The following is a 19,759-nucleotide window of genomic DNA, read 5'->3' on the forward strand; positions in this document are numbered from 1 at the left end:
ACACATTCAGAACAGGTCTCCCCCCCTCCCCTCCCTACTATCACCACCACGTATTAGCCTTCTGAGCATGCCTAGAGTCCCACTGCAAAGTAAATAGGCCTGATCAAAGAAGTTTGTGCTTATCAAAATATATATTTTTTAAAACTCTGATTTTTAAGATGGATTACAATTGGACTGATAAAGTTTAAACAATTTAATTCTATCCACTCATCCCATTAAGTGTTACAAAAATCACTAGACCTCGAAGTAAAGCTGGCAAGGGTGGTAAAAGCAGCAGTTTCTTCAATTAAACAGGAACATAAATGTGTTAATTTGTACTTGTAGGACATGAATGATTAGCTATTAATTAGAACTTTCCCAAATTTCTTTTAATCTAAAAACAATCTAAGCCGGTATGAATTTGTTTTATTTTTATATAAAAGATATTTTTTGGAAGACCCTCCAGGACTCGAGTTGCTGCACTCTGCTAGTTACCAACAGTTTCCCACCACAAGGAAACAAATAGCTTAGATTAGACCAGAAGTCATAAAAAAGTAAAAATACATCATAACTATATAAATTCAGGGTATGCATTGAAAATTGTTTAAATTTTACAATTATTTCTATCAGAACAAATTCAGATTACCCGTTGATCTCACACCAGGACTAATTAGAATTGAACTGCTGCACAAGACACTGAAACAGTTCCTGTTTACCATATTCCTGTTCCAGCTAGACCTAGCTTGTCTCATATTGGGGTAGAAATTCTACACAGTTACACCTCAAAAACAGGTGCAAACATACCAATTTAGCAGTGGGATCTGCAGTCACTGGCCCCACTGCTAAATACATAGAGCCCACTTTTAGTTGTCATCTTGAATAGGTAAATTAGGGGCTTCAACACCTGTTGAGGACCCCTTTCAGAAATTTATCTTCGACAAGCAGGACAAGCGTCAGGGCCTGCCCCGCTCAGGAATCTTCAGCTGCTGCTGGCCGCCAACCAAAAGGTAGATTGTGAAAAAATTTTAATTAAAAGAAAGCGTTCCTTGTGTTCGTCCCCGCCCCCGTCACCCGTTCCAACCTCCCCTCCCAGGAGTTACCCGAGTTCACATTGAGCATACCGATGAGAACCGAGGATCCTCGCCCCTTTTGCTTTGGGCGTGCACTGGTTATGCAGTGCCGAGTCTGAGCCCTAAAATCCCACTTCCCTTCACCCCATCCTTGCTGAGCTACATTGGCTCCCCCCTCCTCCAATGCATTCAATTTTAAAATTCTTATCTTTAAAACATTCCATCGCCTCAATCTCCTCCAAATTTATATTCCCTCTCAAACACTCTGTTTCTCTGACTTGTGTGCGTCACTCCACCAGAGCTGGCAGAGCCTTCAGCTGTTTCAATCCTAATCTCAGGTACTCCATCTCTAAACCTCTCCATCTCTCACTCCACCTTTAAAAACCTTCTCAAAAAAACATTTCTTTGCCAAACTTCTGGTCACCCTTCCTAATCTCTCCCTTGAGGTTAGTTTCTTTACACCTATTTGTGAAACATCTTGGGACATGACTTTACATTAAAGCCTTAAATAAATGCAAGCATAGTAGTGGTTGTTTCAATCATCTGTGAAAAGGTTAAAAGTTCTTTAATAAACAACGGTAATATTATCAGATTTTTCCATAATGATTGTGAAATGTTCATCTTATCTAAACAGTCATCAATGTCCTCTCTGCGCTGCCATAACAGGGCAGCCACATCACTCAGCGGCAGGGAAAAAGGACAGGAATCAGCTTTCATACCCCAGATTCCTATCCAGAAACTGCTGCTGTAAAATGTGTGACCATCAAGTTAGGATAGGATCAGGTTCAACTATGATGCCATTTTTTCCCTGCCTTCCTCTGAAAGTTTTGACCCCTTCCTAGGATATTTGTTCCATGGGCACCTGTCACCCTCCAGTATCTCAATGTAACCATTTTCCCTAGATGATATTTTCTGTAGACTATTCGATCACAAGAGGCCTCTTAGCTGATCCCAATCCTGATCCCAGACAGGTATATTTCTATTGGCAATGACTGCATACTTATCAGGAACAGGAACATTGGTTGCTTTTCAGCTCGTTAACCTAGGCCCGAAATTCCATGGCCAACTGCAGTGCTCCAATTGCTGTCAGGCTGAGATCAGCTAACAAGGTACAGAACAGGGACTGGACATGCGACCTTTCTGGTCTATTTGCTAGCCTCTTCTATTTGGCTGATGTCAGATATCAATTGAGGGTGGGAATAAACTCAGATTCACTTTGAGAGTCCAATAGTCTACTGTTAGCTCAGCTATTTGAGCTATCATGGCAGCTTCCTTAAACCCATTAATGGGTTCATGCTTCCATTAAAATAGCAGACAACGGAATTCATATGCTAATATCGCAGAGGGCAATTTCACTATATTGCAACATACAGATGCTTTGATATTACTATGCATTAAATCAGTAAAATAAATACTAATACCATCTTCTCATCAAATCACACTGCACAGAAGCCTGCCAACTGTCACCAGCAAAAAAAAAGAGTAAGTGGAAATCAGTAATTTTCCATATATTAGTGAGAGTATTGCACTCTGATGTGTTTCAAGGCAATAAAACATCTCAAGGTTGGGATGACGTTAAACCATTCAAGCTTCGCTCTTGTGCTTTGTGCCATCACCTCAACTCAGAGATGCATTCACCGGTTTGTAACATATTCCAGAATGTGCGTATGCATACAAACACAATCACATTTCTTAAACCAAGTGCTTGCCCTTTAATTTTTTTTGAAGTGCGGCTGCACAGATCCACAAAAGTGCAGCACACAGATTGGGTATGTAAAAACTTTCCTTAAATGTTTAATAATCAATAGGCAATATGTTACATCATTTGAGGTCAGCTTTAACCGTATACATTTTTCAAGCAAAGTTTCATTACAGCAAAATGTATTCCTCTCCAGATTATATAAAACCCATCAGTAGCTTCCCCCCCTCTCTAATATAAATGAGTAAACATGCTAGTAAAACCAGATAAAAGCCTGTACTGAAGACCTGAAAATGGCTAATGGCAGTGGAAAAGCCAGTCTATTGGCTGCTACTGCTTCGAAAATTGTATTGGTTCATGACCTTCGATCAAACAAGACCCTACATTTCACAATGAGAGAAACCACTGCTGCAAGCTGCCAACTTTGAAGCGCTCCTCTGTGAATGTAGCTCATCTGTCTAATTGGTTCTTTATTGTTTCGATGTGACATTGTATTGTACAATGTCACATAGAATGTTTCCCTCCCCATTGATCTCAGCAGCAATAAAAAGCCTTAAAACACAGATGATAATACTACCAGGGCTTGGCCTTGCCATTCCCCCCTACCCCCATGAAATTTCAAATTATGGGTCACACACATAACACATTATAAGCTTAATGGCATATTTGAGAGTATTTCAATGTTATGAAATATTACCTTGGGGTTTTCCAGGATCCCAGACTCATAGCTGTGGGAAAACACAAAATCGAAGAAGTAAACAAGAATAATATTTACTATGAAAGAACTAGACTATATTAAGATGGCAACCATTTGAAATAAGTAAATTACTCCAGTAGAGATTTTTTAAAAATTGAATGCTAGAAATCTGGAAAGAACAGAAAATTACAGGAAATACACAGCAGGTCTGTCAGTATGTGAAAAAGAAAAGAAACTGTACCATTTTGGGTAGAGCTTCTTCATCAGACAGTTTATGACTTCACCCAAAATGTTAAATTGTATTTTCTCTTTCAGATACAGATTGACCAGCTGTGGAACACCAACATTTGCCCTTTTTTACTTCACCATTCAGTGCTCAGCTTCTTACCTGATATGCATAATGTTAGCATCCATACTCCAAGGGCTTTTGGGAGTGACGGGAACAGGGATGCCATGTGCCTATAATCAAAAAGGAAATCAAAGATCAAATATCATTCAGGAAATCTTAAACCAACATCTACTATATAGTCCTGCTAACAGCAAGTTACATTCTTTATAATAAATGTGCCTCACAATGTTTCTGCAACTCAGTAAAAGATAAGGAAGCTGTTCACAGGGAAACAAAAGTTCAGATTTGTCTTCTTTTGAAGAAAGTTAGTGTCATTAAAAAAGCAGAGAGGAATTTCTTAAACACATCACACTTTTGCTACTAACATTGCAGTGTAATTTCAACCCAAAATTGCCCCCAAATGGGTAGAATGGAAAAGCTTAATTTTAAGATTTTGTCCTATCTCTGCACTCTCCACATTATATACCATCCCATGCTGATGCTCATTTTAAAGCACCACTAGTGCCTTGAGGCCACTATCCCAACCCCCAAAAAGTAAGTTATTATACAAAACACTACAATTAGTATGTGTATAGGTTTGACTTACACATGCTGCACCTACTTATCTGCTTTTCATTTCTTTCTTCACCCTGCAGCATCTTGTAGAACTCTAACTGTCCAAACTGACTGGCCTACTATTTTTTTTGTGGATGTTAGTTTTGACTAATTGTTTGGCATGTGCCATTTCCAGCTGTCAAATTAAATCCTGCTTTAAAAGCCACACACTGCTCATCAATTTCCCCTCAAGGTTCACTGCTGCGCTGGGCACAAACTAGTAAGAAATGATCTCGGAATTACAGACAAGCTCTAAGGACTGAACAAAAGATTACACAGGGGAACTTAATGGACTGAACAGTACATTAAAGAGGAATCTTCAATTGAATTATTTAATATTTCTAGTACTTTTATTATTTTTTTATATAAATGTAGGGATAATTTGCAAGTTCCCAAGAGACAATCAACATCTGTTTACAAGGATGTTGTGGGGGGGGGGGGGGGGGGCAGGGGAAGAGGATGAAATAAAGACATGATGCAGAGAAGATGAGTATCTATTCTTGTGAACTGATACGATTTCTCAACCTCCCACTGCGTGGCTCCTCCTGCAGATCACACACAATACACTGAAGCATAGATAACAAACATTATGAAGTAATTCATTACTCTGGCCCCAATTATCTCTAATCACCACGGCAGAACAGTACCCCTGGTGACCAGGGCCATCAGCACCCGAAACCTAGTCTTGCAGAAATGCCACCAGCTACTGAGGCAGACAGAAAGAAAGCTTTAGTGTGGAACCTTTCACATGAAAACAAGCTCCAGTGATGAACATCACTCAGGCACTGCTCCAAAAAAAAACTATTCATAAGTCCTGTGCTTAAGTGAAAAAGTTACTTAATTTTTTTTCCCTATTTTCAGAGTTAGACAACTCTATTCAAAAATAAAAATACCTCAATAGTGCCTATTCCTTTTAAATCCAATAGAATTTCAAAAATAAACTTTACTACTCAGGCACTTTGAGATGTAAATGGGATGTCAAGTTTGCATTCCATACCCCGTTGAAGCTGAAACATTTCCACCCTACATATTCTATAAGTCAGTAGGTTTACTTAAAAAAAATTAGGAAAGAAATTTCACCAAATTTAGTAAATAAATGTTTATTCATAAGCCAAAAAAAACTTTAATGCTGCTACTTGGAAAGTGAATTGTTTTTTGCCTTGTGGTATTAAGAATTATATTCTTTCTGGTCTACTTGTGTCACTCACCAACCCAGTCAGGAGGATGCACAAGTATCTGTTTTATTCTATAACCCACTTCACCAGAAATCTTGATTATTTTGAGTTCAGGACTCCCATATCATTGCAGGCAGAAATTATATTTCATAGCAGTACAGAAGAAATAGAACAATCTTAGACAAATAACACAGAAGCAATAAGCTGATCTGACAGACATCAGGGAAAAGTTCTGCTTTCAAGAGGTGCACTCACAGTAGAAAAAAAGTTATTCCTCCCTCCCACGCACTCAAAACTGGAATGGCTCACTGTTCATACTCACTTTTTTCCCCCCTCAGCTACAGTTACTTGTCACTTGTTTAATTCAGATCAGAGGAGAGTGGGGTCCTTGCACTGGATGGCCATGCACGGGCTGCTAAAACTGGCTCTCTTACCCCAAAAGGTAGAATTGTACACCAATAAAAATGACCTGCCTCAGTCTGAACTAAACAAATGTAAAAGTGCCTTATAGCTGCTATCCAGTCTGGTACCAGGTCACTAAAATAAAACCAAAGCAGTAAGAATAAGCTACCTGCATTTAGCATATTACATGCATGCAAAGATTTTAAATAGTCCCTTTATTCCAACTCTGTGCCTGGTCTCCTCAAGCAACGTGCCTACCAAAGCCAACCAGAGCCTCCGCTGTACTGCACCTGAACTGGGCATCAGGAGTCGTGCAAGAGCAGTCCGTTGATGGTACTTCCTCTGATTTGCCACATCTTGAGGAAACAGTTGGCCTTTGCTAAGCATTATCAAGATCAGTATTTTTTTTAATTATTCGTTCATGGGATGTGGGCGTTGCTGGCAAGGCCAGCATTTATTACCCATCCCTAATTGCCCTTGAGAAGGTGGTGATAAGCCGCCTTCTTGAACCGCTGCAGTCCGTGTGGTGAAGGTTCTCCCACAGTGCTGTTAGGTAGGGAGTTCTAGGATTTTGACCCAGCAACATACAAAAAAAAACTGGTCAAGAAGTGGACAGTGGCAACAGGCACAGAAGAAAAACAAACAACAGGAGCAAATGCACTATTTTACAATAGCTCTAGATTCAGTGGCACTGTCAAGCAGTTTTAAAAACTGACAGCTCTACTGAAATAAGAAACAAATTTCACAATGCTGAATACAGAATACTGCTCCACACCTCAGCATGAAGCAGGACACAAAGGGTACACTGCATCAATACCAATCATTGGAATACTGATGCTTAGTGCCCATCAGTGGCAAGGGCACAAGTTCAACCCCACCCCCTACAACTCAAAATCTAAGTCACGCTGATTGTAGGGATGAGAGGGGTGGGGGGGGGAGGGAAGGGGGTCATCAGGTGCTCTGCAGAGGCTGTAGTGTCTCACAATAGAATGGAGGGGGGGGGGGATGGCAGGGTAGTCCAATCTGGACAATAACTCACAGTGGTTTTGACAGAGGCTTGGAAGAAAGCTCTATGCCAAACTTCTCAGCAACAGAGAAGAGAATCCAGACTGAGTAAACAGGAATAAATGGGGTGAAATAATGCCCTCTGATGATTTTTTTTGCCTGTTATTTTAATGAAGGTTTCACCCATGGAATGGGTTTTATTTCCTTAACATCTTTTTGATTGATACTTTTTGTATGCAATTCCTTGGTCTGCTATTTTAACAGAAGGAGCTCAGGTCCTTGGACAGCAATGCCACAGCAACTTCCTTGCATTGTTGCCCTGTTTTATATTGGAAGTCTGCTGGTAGTCTAGTGCAGATAAATTGAATCCAGAGGAGATTGTTCAAACACAGGTCTGGAGACTCATGAAAAGTGGGTCTTCACTGCTACCAGAACAACATAGGTTGGGTGATTTACACTGGGGAGCTCCTTCGACTACACCAAGTCTATGGAATTGACAGCACCACAGGAATACAAGAGTGCCTTGTGATTCAAGCTTCAGTGGGTCTCACTAGTTTGAAAGACTGCATAACTCACTTGCCGTTATGGGTCGTTTGCACTCATGAACTCACTCCTATAATAAACTGCTGCTGTCAGTAATATCCTATAGATTTGTTCTAGAATAAACATGAAAAGATAAAGTCATTAATGGCTAATGAGTTGTTAATGAGTTGTAGTTGGACAAATGCAGTTGTGTATTATTGTTCCTCAACAATAAATGTTAAATTAGTGCTATTTACTTGATGCTTTTACCTGGCCTGATATCCCCCCCCCCGCCCCAAGCAGTTTTGTATCAGCCCTGAGTGGTGTCAACAGGTTACCCACTGTTACAAAGTGTCTTCCTCATGTCACAAGAAGATGGAGCAATTGTTAATGCTTGAGCAACCAAGCCACTGAATGGTTCATTAGGTTTCAAGAGGTTGTTTTTTCATTGAATGCCTTTTAGCTTCAATGGGCTGTTATCATTAGCACAGGGTGCAACCCAGGGAGGTGGTCTCGGGTCTAGCATGGACACGGTCTGGGGCAAAGACTGTTCTAACAGTTAGCAATCACTTCCACACACTTTTGCTTATTTAAAATGGCAACACCCAGTTCTTGTGATTTAAATTTTTTTTTACGTTTTATAAACAGTGAGGACTATCGTGACATGCAAGTGTTTGATTCTTCATAAACTCCATGTGTATTTTACATTTCAATGGTCACAAATAAATCAAACTGGAAATTATAATTTAGATGAAAATTGTTTCATATTTAAATTTTCATAAATGCATGAGTGCATGAATTCAGGATTTTAAAAAAGGCCCTAGAATTTGTATTCTCAAATTAAATTCTCCTTCCTGACACATTTGTCTAAATAACAAGTGACTGTATTTCAAAACTAATTCATCATAGGTGAAGTGCTGTGACATTCCAGAGAGACACAAGTCATTATAGAAATGCAAGTTCTTAATTTGAAAAATTTTTTTTTTTTTAAAAAAGGGATTTGAGCATTTTAATTGTGCCCTTCTCCCCCAGATCAGAAAACCATGTGTAATACATCTGCCATTCATTTAATTGACATATATCCATTGTATTCCAGACATGAATTTTATTACTTTCAAGGGTGTCATGATCTAATTTTTTTGGTATGTTTCTGCAGGCTGACACTTCTTCAATTATAATTTTGTCAGTGTGCAGACTAGTTTTCACTGACCTGCATGTTAAATGACAAACTGCACATTTTTAGCTCTACTGTTTAGCATTCATCAATTTTTCTGTGCAGCAGCTTCCTATTTTCGTAACACAAATATACTAGTTCGAACACATCCATCAATTATGATATGGGGTAAGTCCAAATCATAAGGTAAATTTCATCAAAATTGTAAGCTGGTTTACAGCTAAAAAGTGTAAAGTTAAATGAAACAAAAACAGAACATGCTGGAAAGACACAACAGCTAAGTCAACATCTATGGCGAGAACAAATACATTAACTATTTAGATGTAAACCTTCATCAGGAACTTCAAAAAGGCAAAAACCACAGAGAATGTGCAAATGAATATTTTTAATTTGTGCCCTCCCCCAGATCAGAAAACCATGTGTAATACATCTGCCATTCATTTAATTGACATGTATCCAATGTATTCCAATTTATTACTTTCAAGGACGTCATGATCTGATTTTTTTTTGTATGTTTCTGCAGGCTGAAACCTCTTAAATTATAATTCTGCCAGTGTACAGACACTAGTTTTCAATGATCTGCATAATGCAATCAACTTAACTTTATGGGCTTAAACATTAAAAGAATACTGCTTTGACTTTTTCACTGTTAGTAGGGCATAATATCCATCAAATCATGCAGATTACTCTCCTGTAATTAAGCACATCTGACATAATCGGTACATTGATCCATGGCGCCTGTGATGTCACACAGCCATTTCTCCATTTACCTCATCTACACCATCAACTCTTTACCCAATACCAGGGATGTTCAGGATGAGGATTAACAGGGGGCCCTTGTGATTTTCCATCCCTGAAATCAGTGAATGCGCCCATAATTTTCCAACATTCACTGGTGGCGGGTATGGTTTCTTTCCATCAGTACATACTTAGAATATTACCCCATATATTGCCCAAAGTAAAGGGTTGATGAAGTACTAATGTTGATGAGATCCTCACCAACTCCTGTGTACGAGCAGCCAAACTAACTCTCAGCCACATTTTCCACAAATCCACCTACAACCATTCGTTATTATGTAGAATATTTTTTATATATTAAAAAAATCATTTAGAATGTCATAATGTCATGATATCCTTAGCACGTAAGAAAGTAAATATGGTAGTGGCAGATCAAACCACATTTCTGGCAATTTACTCAGTGATTATTTAAATCACATACACAGCACTTCATTTTCTGCTGTAGCCTATTTATACATTGAGGTGAAAAATGTAAAGAAAATTTACAAAATACATAGTAGCCTTTCATAATTTCTAATCACGTGACAATTTTTAAATTTTGAAGAATGTTATTTCAACTCCTTGAAAACAATGGCAAGAATTATTCATTTTAGCTTCACTGATGATTGGTCATGTTTATTAAGTGAATAGCAGAGCTATGAAGATTAATAGGTCCCAAGCTCAATTTCTGGCCTGAGACAGCTGATCTCAGCCAGAGTGCATTGGGGACAAGGGGTAGAATCAGCCAGGAATCTTGTTCCTATTGTAATATTGTGACTCCTGTTGGAAACTACATACTTATGCAGTGAATGTCAATAGGCTGTTTTGCCAGCACCATGATAACCAAACCTGATGTCCAACTGCATCTATATCACAATTGTGTTTGGTTGTGATGTTTCTCATGATCAAACCTGCCACCACTCACTGTTTAGGTTCACATGAAGAATAGCTATTTGAGTGAGGCATCAGTGACCACATACTCCATGGAGGGGGGTGGGGGGTGGGGGAGAGGGATTTTAAAAAAATCAAAGCCAAACCCAATCATATCATGAACTAACATCCCATGCTCATACTTTCAGCAATCAGGAGTGGGAACCTTGGTTGATACTTTTCCCCCTTCCTAGCACTAACTGCAAGAAAGAAAGAAATTAAATAAGGAAATAACTTGCATTTATATAGCGCCTTGCATGACTTCAGGACGTCCCATCCAGTTCACAGCCAATAAATTACTTTTTTTGAATTGTAACGTAGGGAAACATACCAGCCAATTTGCACACAGCAAGGTCCCGCAATCCGAGAGGCTGGATGGGGCCTCAACTTATTATCTCATTCTAATGTTATGTAGTTCATTGGTGAGACTACATTTTCCAATATTGTGGGTATCTCACCTTGAAAAGATTGATATGTTGGAGACAGCTCAGAAAAGTACAACTAAGATGATCTGGAGAGTTAAAATTCTATGGTGTGTTTTTAAAAAAAAATTTAGCACAGCCAGCAGCATGCACATGTAGAGCTCTTGCCACCAACAGAAAGCTGTCAATATGAAAGGAGGCAAAAGTCACAATGCACTCCTTCCTAATAGGCCAAATAGACTAGTGGCATTCTATTAAAGAAATAGTGGGAGTGTGAGCTCAGAGGAGGTGAAACACAGTTAATGCTGTGTCAATTAACAGCTTTTAAAAATAGCTGTATGACTATCCAGTTAGGAATTAAACCGAGGAAGACAATACTTTTCAAAATGCTGGGTCCATGGAAATAACATGCCAAAGACGGCAAGTGGACCAGGACTTGTAATGGAGGATGAAAGGATACACAGATATTTTGGGAGTTTGCTCAATTTATCTTTGAGGTAGAGGTCTGCAGAACCTTTCCTCTGGAAATTAAATGGGTGGGGTAGCATTCACAGGAACAGGAGTAGGCCCTTCAGCCCCTTGAGCCTGTTCTGCCATTCAACTAGATTATGGCTGATCTCAACTCTATTTTCCCGCCTTTGCTCCATTTGCCTTGTTACCAACAAAAATCTATCGATCTCCGTTTTGAAAGCTTCAATTGATTCAGCACCCACAGCCTTTTGTGGGGGGCAGGGGGAGAAAGAGTTTTCTAGATTTCTACTACCCTTTGAAGTACTTCCTGATTTCACTCCTGAATGGCCTGGCTCTGACTAAGATTATGCCCTCTTGTTCTGGATTCCCCCCCCAATAGATGAAAGAGTTTTTCTTTATCTACCCTATCAAATGTGTTTATCATTTTAAATACCTCAATTGGATCACTCTTCAATCTTTTATACTCAAGGGAATACAAGCCAGGTTTATGCAATCCTCATAATTTAACCCTTTAAGCCCCAGTATAATTCTGATGAATCTGAGCTGCACCCTTTCCAAGGCCAAATATCCTTCCTGAGGTGCTAAATGCAGTACTCCAGGTGGGAATATCTGGAGGCAATTCATGATGCAGCAGTGTACATGGAAGAAATAAGCTTGACTGAAACAGCCTTTTCTTCTTCAGTGCTTTCTCATGTGCTTATGGACACCCAATCAGTGCATCAGTGTTCATTGCCTTAGATTCAATCACATTAAATCCCATCTACCATTCCAAAGCCTATTCTCTTATTTTTCCATCATCCTTGCTACTAATCAGCTGTATACTCGTGATAGCCTCCATTGCTTACTGTCAACAAATTTTGTCTACGTCTACACCCAATAATTCAAGTCATTTTTCACACAAAAAAAATTCAATAATTCAAATTGAGCAATGTAAATTACACAGATAGGAATTTATTGCTAAAAATTGAATCATAATTTGAATTAAGCAGAAGACTGTACTAGAAGCACCTTCCTTCTTCCAAGCACGAAATGTGTTTCACTTGTTTGATTTGTCCAACACACCTCCGTGATACTGAATGTGTTATGATCACATTATGATTCACTGAAACTTCCCTCAGTTGCCTAAACAACACCAGTTCACCTTGAGCTAGTTGGTCAATTATTTGTTACCTTTAATAAATTTCTACTCAAACTGTGTCTGTTTGATGTTACATCATCTCTTACCAATAATGCCAGTCCTTCACCTAGCTCAGCAGGACTACCTTTGTCAAATATTCTACACTCCTAGTTCTTTTTCTTGTCCATCTTCTGCTTGCAGCCATGTTGTCTAGTTCAGTATATTTGCCTTCAAGTAATTTATAAATATTCAACATTAGAAATTTACAGAAAATCTTTGCATCAATTAACTGACAGAAACCCAATTGTATACTTCAAAACTGTAACAAAATGCTATTACTAAAAAGCTTAAGAGCTTGAAAGTCTTGTAACAGAGCTAAAACAGACATACCAACAAACATTTTTTCTTCAAATGGTCAGAAAAAGAGTAATATATATCGGAGAATGATTACAAGATTAATATAATCAAAGGATTCAGATGGTATATAGAATAATGTATACCTTGGAGTAAGTTACAAGCTATAATCTGATTAAAGGTATCATATGGTTTATACAGAAAATAATGGATACCCAAGAGTGACTGCAAGGCAGTGCATGAATTGTGGTGTACAGATGCCAAACAGGAAAACAAAAGCGTGAGCAGTTTAAATTAGTCAACTGAAGTTACAGCCTTGAAATCACTCTCTATTGCTTATTCTTCACATATACATACTATACCTAGACACATGCACACATACATTCAATTTTCAATTTTAGTTGGGCACCGAATGTTAATTCTGCATTTTGTCATTTTTTGGTCCTAGTAGTTGTTGTCCATGCACCCCATAGACAGGATGGGTGACAATGTGTACACTTGAAAGCTAGTACTTCTGATGTCATCAGTACAGATTGAGAAATAAATAAGAAATTCTACATTCGCTACATATCAACTAATAGTTAGGAAAAAGATTACAAAGAAGTTAACCAACATGTTATTTAGGACACTTTACAAGTATTTAATTTTGCATGACAAACTTCTTTCCCTCCCTCAATTTAAAATGCAATTAAAAATAAATATGGAACATTATTGCTGCTGTGAATGAAACCATTTACTGCTTTCAATTTGTGTAATATTTTTATATCCTTGATGCAATGTCTGTATTCAGAATGTTGACAGGACTCTCTGGGGTTGAGTCAGAAGGGGCTGGTATTGAAGTGCTATTCAGGAGAATGTTCCCCAAATGACGTTAAACATTTGATACAAGAGCACTATCATATTTGGTTTAATTCCTTTTGACAACAATTGTTACAAGGTGAGTTGCGTATTGTGAAGGTGCATCGAGCACATCCCACACATGGAATGATCACAAGTAAAAAAAATAAAATACATTGTTTAAGAAAAATAAATAAATTTCTGTAAATCAATGACTACTAATGCATTATTTGTAATAACCTGACACTACTGACAAAATGTGGAATTTTACGAAAGATACAAGAGGGAGACAATATTTGGTCAGACCCACGTCCTCACTGGGTAAATACTGTATCAATTGATTTCCCCAAAGTGTTTCCCTTCGTATCATGTGGATAAGAATGTCAGCAAACAGATGAACTAACATGGCACCAAGGATGTATTTTCTAAGTAGCAAAAACAATTGGCTCCATCACTGTTGTCAAGCTAGGAGACTACAGGGAATATTTTAACTGGGTGGTTTACATCTCCTAGTCTTTGGTGGCAGTGTAACTAGATGAGTGTTTGTGTTTAGCACAAGATTGTGTCTGTAGCATGCAAATGGAAGGGAAAGAACTACTAAAATTTAAAAATGCTACAAGCTGCCAGGCCCATGGGTGTTATTGAATGGCTGACCCTGATATAAAGAAACAGTAACAGCTAAACAGAAACGATTACAAGAAAATAAGTCTATTGATGGGTTCAAACATCATGAACCACAAAAGCAGTTTATTGTCACCTGAACCAAGCTAAGATCTTCATCGTAGACATTTCTACCTATGCTTTTGTGTAACATACATCAAGAGTAATATATTTGTGTTATTTGACATGATTATTGAAGATTTAAATTGTGAATACATGAATTTAATCTGCAGTGGAGAAAAATCATGCCACTCACTTCTCTAGTCCTTCCCTTGTTACACAAGTTCCATGTTCTCTCAAAAATCTTGTGTGCCCTCTTGTGACTCTCAGCTGTTACTGCAGACATGTTAACATTGTCATTTTTTCTTTCAACAGCTGCAGTGAAATGTCTCCTGTGCACATGGTTGTTGTGTAGCAACATATTTTTTGACTAGTTTTAATGTTTAAAAGAATAGTCCACTAGATTAAACAATGCAACAAGATGATAGTTTACTCACTATTCAATTAAATTCAATGGAAACCACTAAAAATAATTTTAAACTGCTTGATGTGCCATAAATAATAACTAGTAATTTAGGTTTGTGTATAAATTATGTACATACCTCCATATGCACTGGAGTACTCCAAGTTTTGGAGGAAAAAGGGCCTTCCAATAAATGCAATGAGAATAACATGGCAATTCTATTTATGGCACACAAGTCCACCAGCCTGGGGTTGGGGCAGGGTTACATCATTCAGTGGGTATACTGCATTTTCAGAACGCATCACCAGAGCCAATTTAGTGCAACTAGAGTGCCAATTCAGGTAGGTCCTGGTGAAGGTAATATAGATGATCTGGAGAGATATGTAGCTGCTCTACATTATGGGTTCAATGCAATTTTACTCTGCTAGAAATAGTCCTATAACAGGATAAAAATTAGATTTAAATCAGAGTAGAGACTGAAGTAACTCCCAAATATGGTCAGTAGATACAGGTTTCAATAGATTGAAGAATATTTCTGCAAGTTCTGATGGCATCAGGGTTGAAATAATAAGGAAAAACTACATTGCAGGTTACATACCCAAAATGTCATGGCCTGAATTCTCCCTACAGATGCTGACTGACCTGCTGTGTATTTCTGGCATCAGAGATACTAGCTTAGAAGAGTTACTGAACCCAACAATATGAATCTTTATTAACACACACTCGATGATTAATCATGCTTGGTTTTATGACTCTTCAGAGCTACTTATACAGCACTGCCAGCTCTTGACGCATGACTTTCGCACAGCAGGCGGCAGCCCCAAAGTAAGCTTGCCAGGTTTGCTAAAGCTGGTACCTGGAAAGTCCCGGTGATAAAGGTCTTCCTAGCTATCAGCTTTAGTGAATTCGGTAAGTTTACTGTGATGTTACCACTGGCTGCACAAGTCTTGCGCATCAGGAGCCAACATGGCAATTGATCCAAAATAAAGGCAGCTTAAAACGGCAATATAGCTCCTTTACATTCAGGCTCAGTAATTTCTTTGACTTAGTACACAAAATTGTAACATCCAAAATCCTTAACCAATATTCAACAATTAACTGAAACTGAAAGAGCAAGAAGGACTATTGATTCACATTTTTACCATTATTTGATTTTTAAAAGTAGAAACAGGAATTTCTGCTCATTTTATTCATTGTTTTCAAAATAAAACAACCAGTAATAGAATGTGAATGGTGAACAGAATCCCTATAATTAGAGTTAATGTTCAAATTTTCCTCCCATTTGTTTTTTTGGGTCATTTTACCAAAATCGTATTTTTTCTCTCTAGACGAGCTTTATAAATTGCTGTTCTCAATACTGAGCCAAAAGCTGGTTTAAATAATGGGGTTTGAAATTACATGGAATACAGTCTGTTCCATTGCTTTTATCTAAAGTAATGATGTTGCAAGGCTGTTGGCCAAAAGCTCAGAGATTTACACAAAAGTCCTGCATAGTCTGCCCAATGACCAAGCAGACAGGAAGCTGAAAATCTCAAAAGGTGGTCAGTCAACATCTGAAGAAAAGGCAGGGGAACATTTCAGATGTATAACAATCAGAAGATCTGATAAAAGGCATACACCTAAAGCATTAACCTGTCTTTTCTCTTTACAGATGGTGACTGCCCTGCAGTGTATTTCCAGCATTTTATGTTTTCAGTTCAGATTTCCAGCACTTGCCACTTTCCATCCCCCACCCCCCGTATCACTCAAAGCATAGAATTTTATTTCAAAATGTTAATTCTGTTTGCATTCATTTCCACTCTTTCCGGTGATTATGCAATTAAAAAATAAAGACTTAATTCTTGTCCTGGTGTTGTTTCATTAGTGTTTTCTGGTTTAAGCCAAAATCACTTCCTACAATCTACTTCAAACTTAGTGATGCTTCTGTAGGCACCATCTCCTGTATCGGCTAAGCTCCAAATAATACACTTTCTCCTCCTTATGTCCTAATCCAACTCTTTCCTTCCCAGCACCTCAACTGTTGAACATCCTCACCTCCCTCACTTTCCAGATTTTTAAAATCCAAGTTTGGTGTCATCTATGCAGCATTTCTTGATTTATCTAGTACTCTACGGCACTATTTGCTGCATTCTGTGGCAAGGTGGGGGGGGGGGGGTCCCAAGAAGTACCCTGGCACCCGTCCACTTTATTTAAATGAAGTGACCTTTCTTTAAGTCCGTGAACTTTGACAGGATCAGCACCAGAGGACACGGGCGGGCGCATCTCGGCACTTATGCAGAGATGTTGGGCCTGTGGGTTTTTGGGTCCCATGTTTATAAACAACTTCAATTATGCTCTTAACTTAAGCCCCATATTACAAGTTTGTAACTCACTCCCAGGTACCCACCATTCTATACACACTAAGAATGCATCACATATGACTTCAATACATAAGATAAAATCAAGGCTGATTATTCATTCGTGCAAAATACATTTCCTCTAAATTGGATAATGTTGGTAATGGAGATACAATCAAGAACAAGGATGTTAATCAACTTTTTCTTACATTTTGCTTTAAATGCCATTATCAACATGGGTTAGTTATAGCACGAGTTAGATGCAGAACACAGCTTCCTGTAAACTGCCCCAAAAACAAGCTTCAACGACAACATCTGCTGCAGCAATGACATTTGGATTTTCCACAAGTAGGCTTGTGGTCTCCAAGTGCAACTGCCAACTAGAGACAAAACTTTAGGCAGTCTTATGTTTAGAACTCACACCAACCAGGAAGTGACCGACATTTCCCAAACTGTTTGAAATCTAAGACAGTCTTGAGATTAAAGCCCACACCCACAGAACAGAGAGGTCTCTCAAACACTACACTGCTTTTTTAAATTACTTTTCCACTAGCCAAACTTCTACACAGGAACCCATGTACTAACCTACAGTCATTATTAGGACAGCAAGTCAGGGGCTACCTCTTCTCTAAATAAATGAAACGTAACTCCAAACCAGTTTCAGATAGAATGCTGCTAATGGCACAATGTAACAAACCTTTGCATATTCCATCAGGTCATTGCGTCCTAAGAATCGATTGAAGAACTCTGGTAGCCTCCATGGGGAGATGATCTGCAATCAATAGGAAGTAAAGAACAAGAGTTAAAAAGAATCAACTAACGTTCTATGATACTTTGCAAGTTTGCATTGATCAAAGTAAAGAATCTTTGAATTCACCAAATTCTATATGAACAGAATTTTATTTTTCTTAAAATGAATTGAGTTTTGCTAGCTGACTGACCCAGGAAGTTGGCCACAGAGGCCAAATTCTGCAGATATTTTTATGGCCACGGAATCACTGAGCTTCAGGGAAAGAAACATAATCATTTCACAAAAACAACTGCATCTTAAAAACGTGTGAGTTCAAGTAAACCAACTGCAAGTTAATGTGTAATGCATTTGAGAAAATTGGTCTTTTTACAAGCAAATATTCCTAAATAGGTATGAAATGTAACTTGCTGAGACACAGAGGGCAAACAACATTCATCTGCTTGCAATAGTGTCTTTATTTAGGTAATGTATTCCAAAAAATTTAAAATATCCACCTTTTTAAGATATAAATACTTATTCCTTTCCCTCCAAAAAATGAAAAGGGCTATTCAACTTTTTATAAACTAAATTTAATTCTTTGACACTTTAAAAAATGTGCACAATTAAATTTATGTATTACAAAAAACACAACAGGCCTAATTTTTTTAATATTTTGAATTTAGAAAAAAAACAGATGCAAAAAAAAGAAGTCAGGTCAACAAGTATAAAGGCAAGTTTTCCCCTTTTGTTTGTCCATTTACATGGTTAAGGACTGAAGCCACTGGTAAATAAACTTCACATTAGTTTAGTAGTTCAAAGTGGGATTATCCATCCTTTTTAAATTAAATCCTATGAAACAAAAGGATGACGACCCAGACTGCAAGCATAGCTCACCACCAACTGCTTCTGACTGAACTACAAGAATCTACCATGCCCGTAGTTCTCAAACTTTATTGGGCCAGGCTCTGTGGTCTTAAATTTTCTTGATGTGGAGATGCCGGTGATGGACTGGGGTTGACAATTGTAAACAATTTTACAACACCAAGTTATAGTCCAGCAATTTTATTTTAAATTCACAAGCTTTCGGAGGCTTCCTCCTTCGTCAGGTGAACGATGTGAAAATCGTTCACCTGACGAAGGAGGAAGCCTCCGAAAGCGTGTGAATTTAAAATAAAATTGCTGGACTATAACTTGGTGTTGTAAAATTGTTTACAATTAAATTTTCTTGGGTAGGTCTAACCAAAAAATTCTCAGCCTCTCACCAGACAAAAAGGAGAACCAAGTAGGGGCATGCTCTTCACTTTATTTCAGCAGAGCCACATCCTCTGTTGCCCTCCCCCAGTCTACAAGTCTGCCCCAGTCTACAGAAACTGGCTTTAAAGGCATAAATGCCAGGATCCAGCTCATGGATGCCAAGTTCCCAGAATCTGGCTTAAAACAAGGCCAATATAAGTTAGATAAATATAAAGAATGTGTTGCCCCACCAGGCCACAAGCCAAAAATGCATATTTAACTTAAAAAAAATAAAAAGCCATGAATGCTAGAAATTTGAAATAAACAAAAAAAAATACTGGAAATGCACAGCAAGGCAGTCAGCATTTGAAAGAAAAATGTTCACATTTCAGGTGCCAATTCTAATGAAGGGTCCCAATCAGGGTGTTAATCAATCTTTCCCTTTCAAATGCTGATGGGCCTAATGTGCATTACCAACATTTTCTATTATTGGTATTTGTAAATTGAATTTATCTAGGAAACATTAAATTAAGGCAAAACTACAAGTTTGATACAAGAAATATACATTAAGGATATGAAATAACGCCCTTACCTTAACTTCTGGATACAGTGCGTAGCAAGTCAACTCAAACCGGATCTGATCATTTCCCTAAAACGGAAATGAATAACGTTAAAAATATTGGAGAGCTACACACAGTAATATCCAACACGTGCTCTCCAGTTCCAAGCAGCTCCTTATGTCCTGCAAATCAGGAAATACAAT

General features: G+C 38.2%; 1 protein-coding gene across 1 annotated transcript in view; it reads right to left on the minus strand.

Annotated features, from left to right (window-relative positions):
- ass1 (argininosuccinate synthase 1) overlaps nucleotides 1–19,759 on the minus strand; it is a 115,061-nt gene that overhangs the window by 63,296 nt on the left and 32,006 nt on the right. Inside the window, exons 5-8 of the mRNA XM_067969848.1 lie at nucleotides 19,589–19,645; nucleotides 17,731–17,805; nucleotides 3,834–3,904; nucleotides 3,446–3,476 (exon numbers count right to left, since the gene is read on the minus strand). Coding sequence (XP_067825949.1) covers nucleotides 3,446–3,476; nucleotides 3,834–3,904; nucleotides 17,731–17,805; nucleotides 19,589–19,645 — 234 coding nt within the window. The remainder of the gene's footprint in view (nucleotides 1–3,445; nucleotides 3,477–3,833; nucleotides 3,905–17,730; nucleotides 17,806–19,588; nucleotides 19,646–19,759) is intronic.

Source organism: Heptranchias perlo, chromosome 31 (genome assembly GCF_035084215.1).
Source record: "Heptranchias perlo isolate sHepPer1 chromosome 31, sHepPer1.hap1, whole genome shotgun sequence".
NCBI classification, from domain to species: domain Eukaryota; kingdom Metazoa; phylum Chordata; class Chondrichthyes; order Hexanchiformes; family Hexanchidae; genus Heptranchias; species Heptranchias perlo.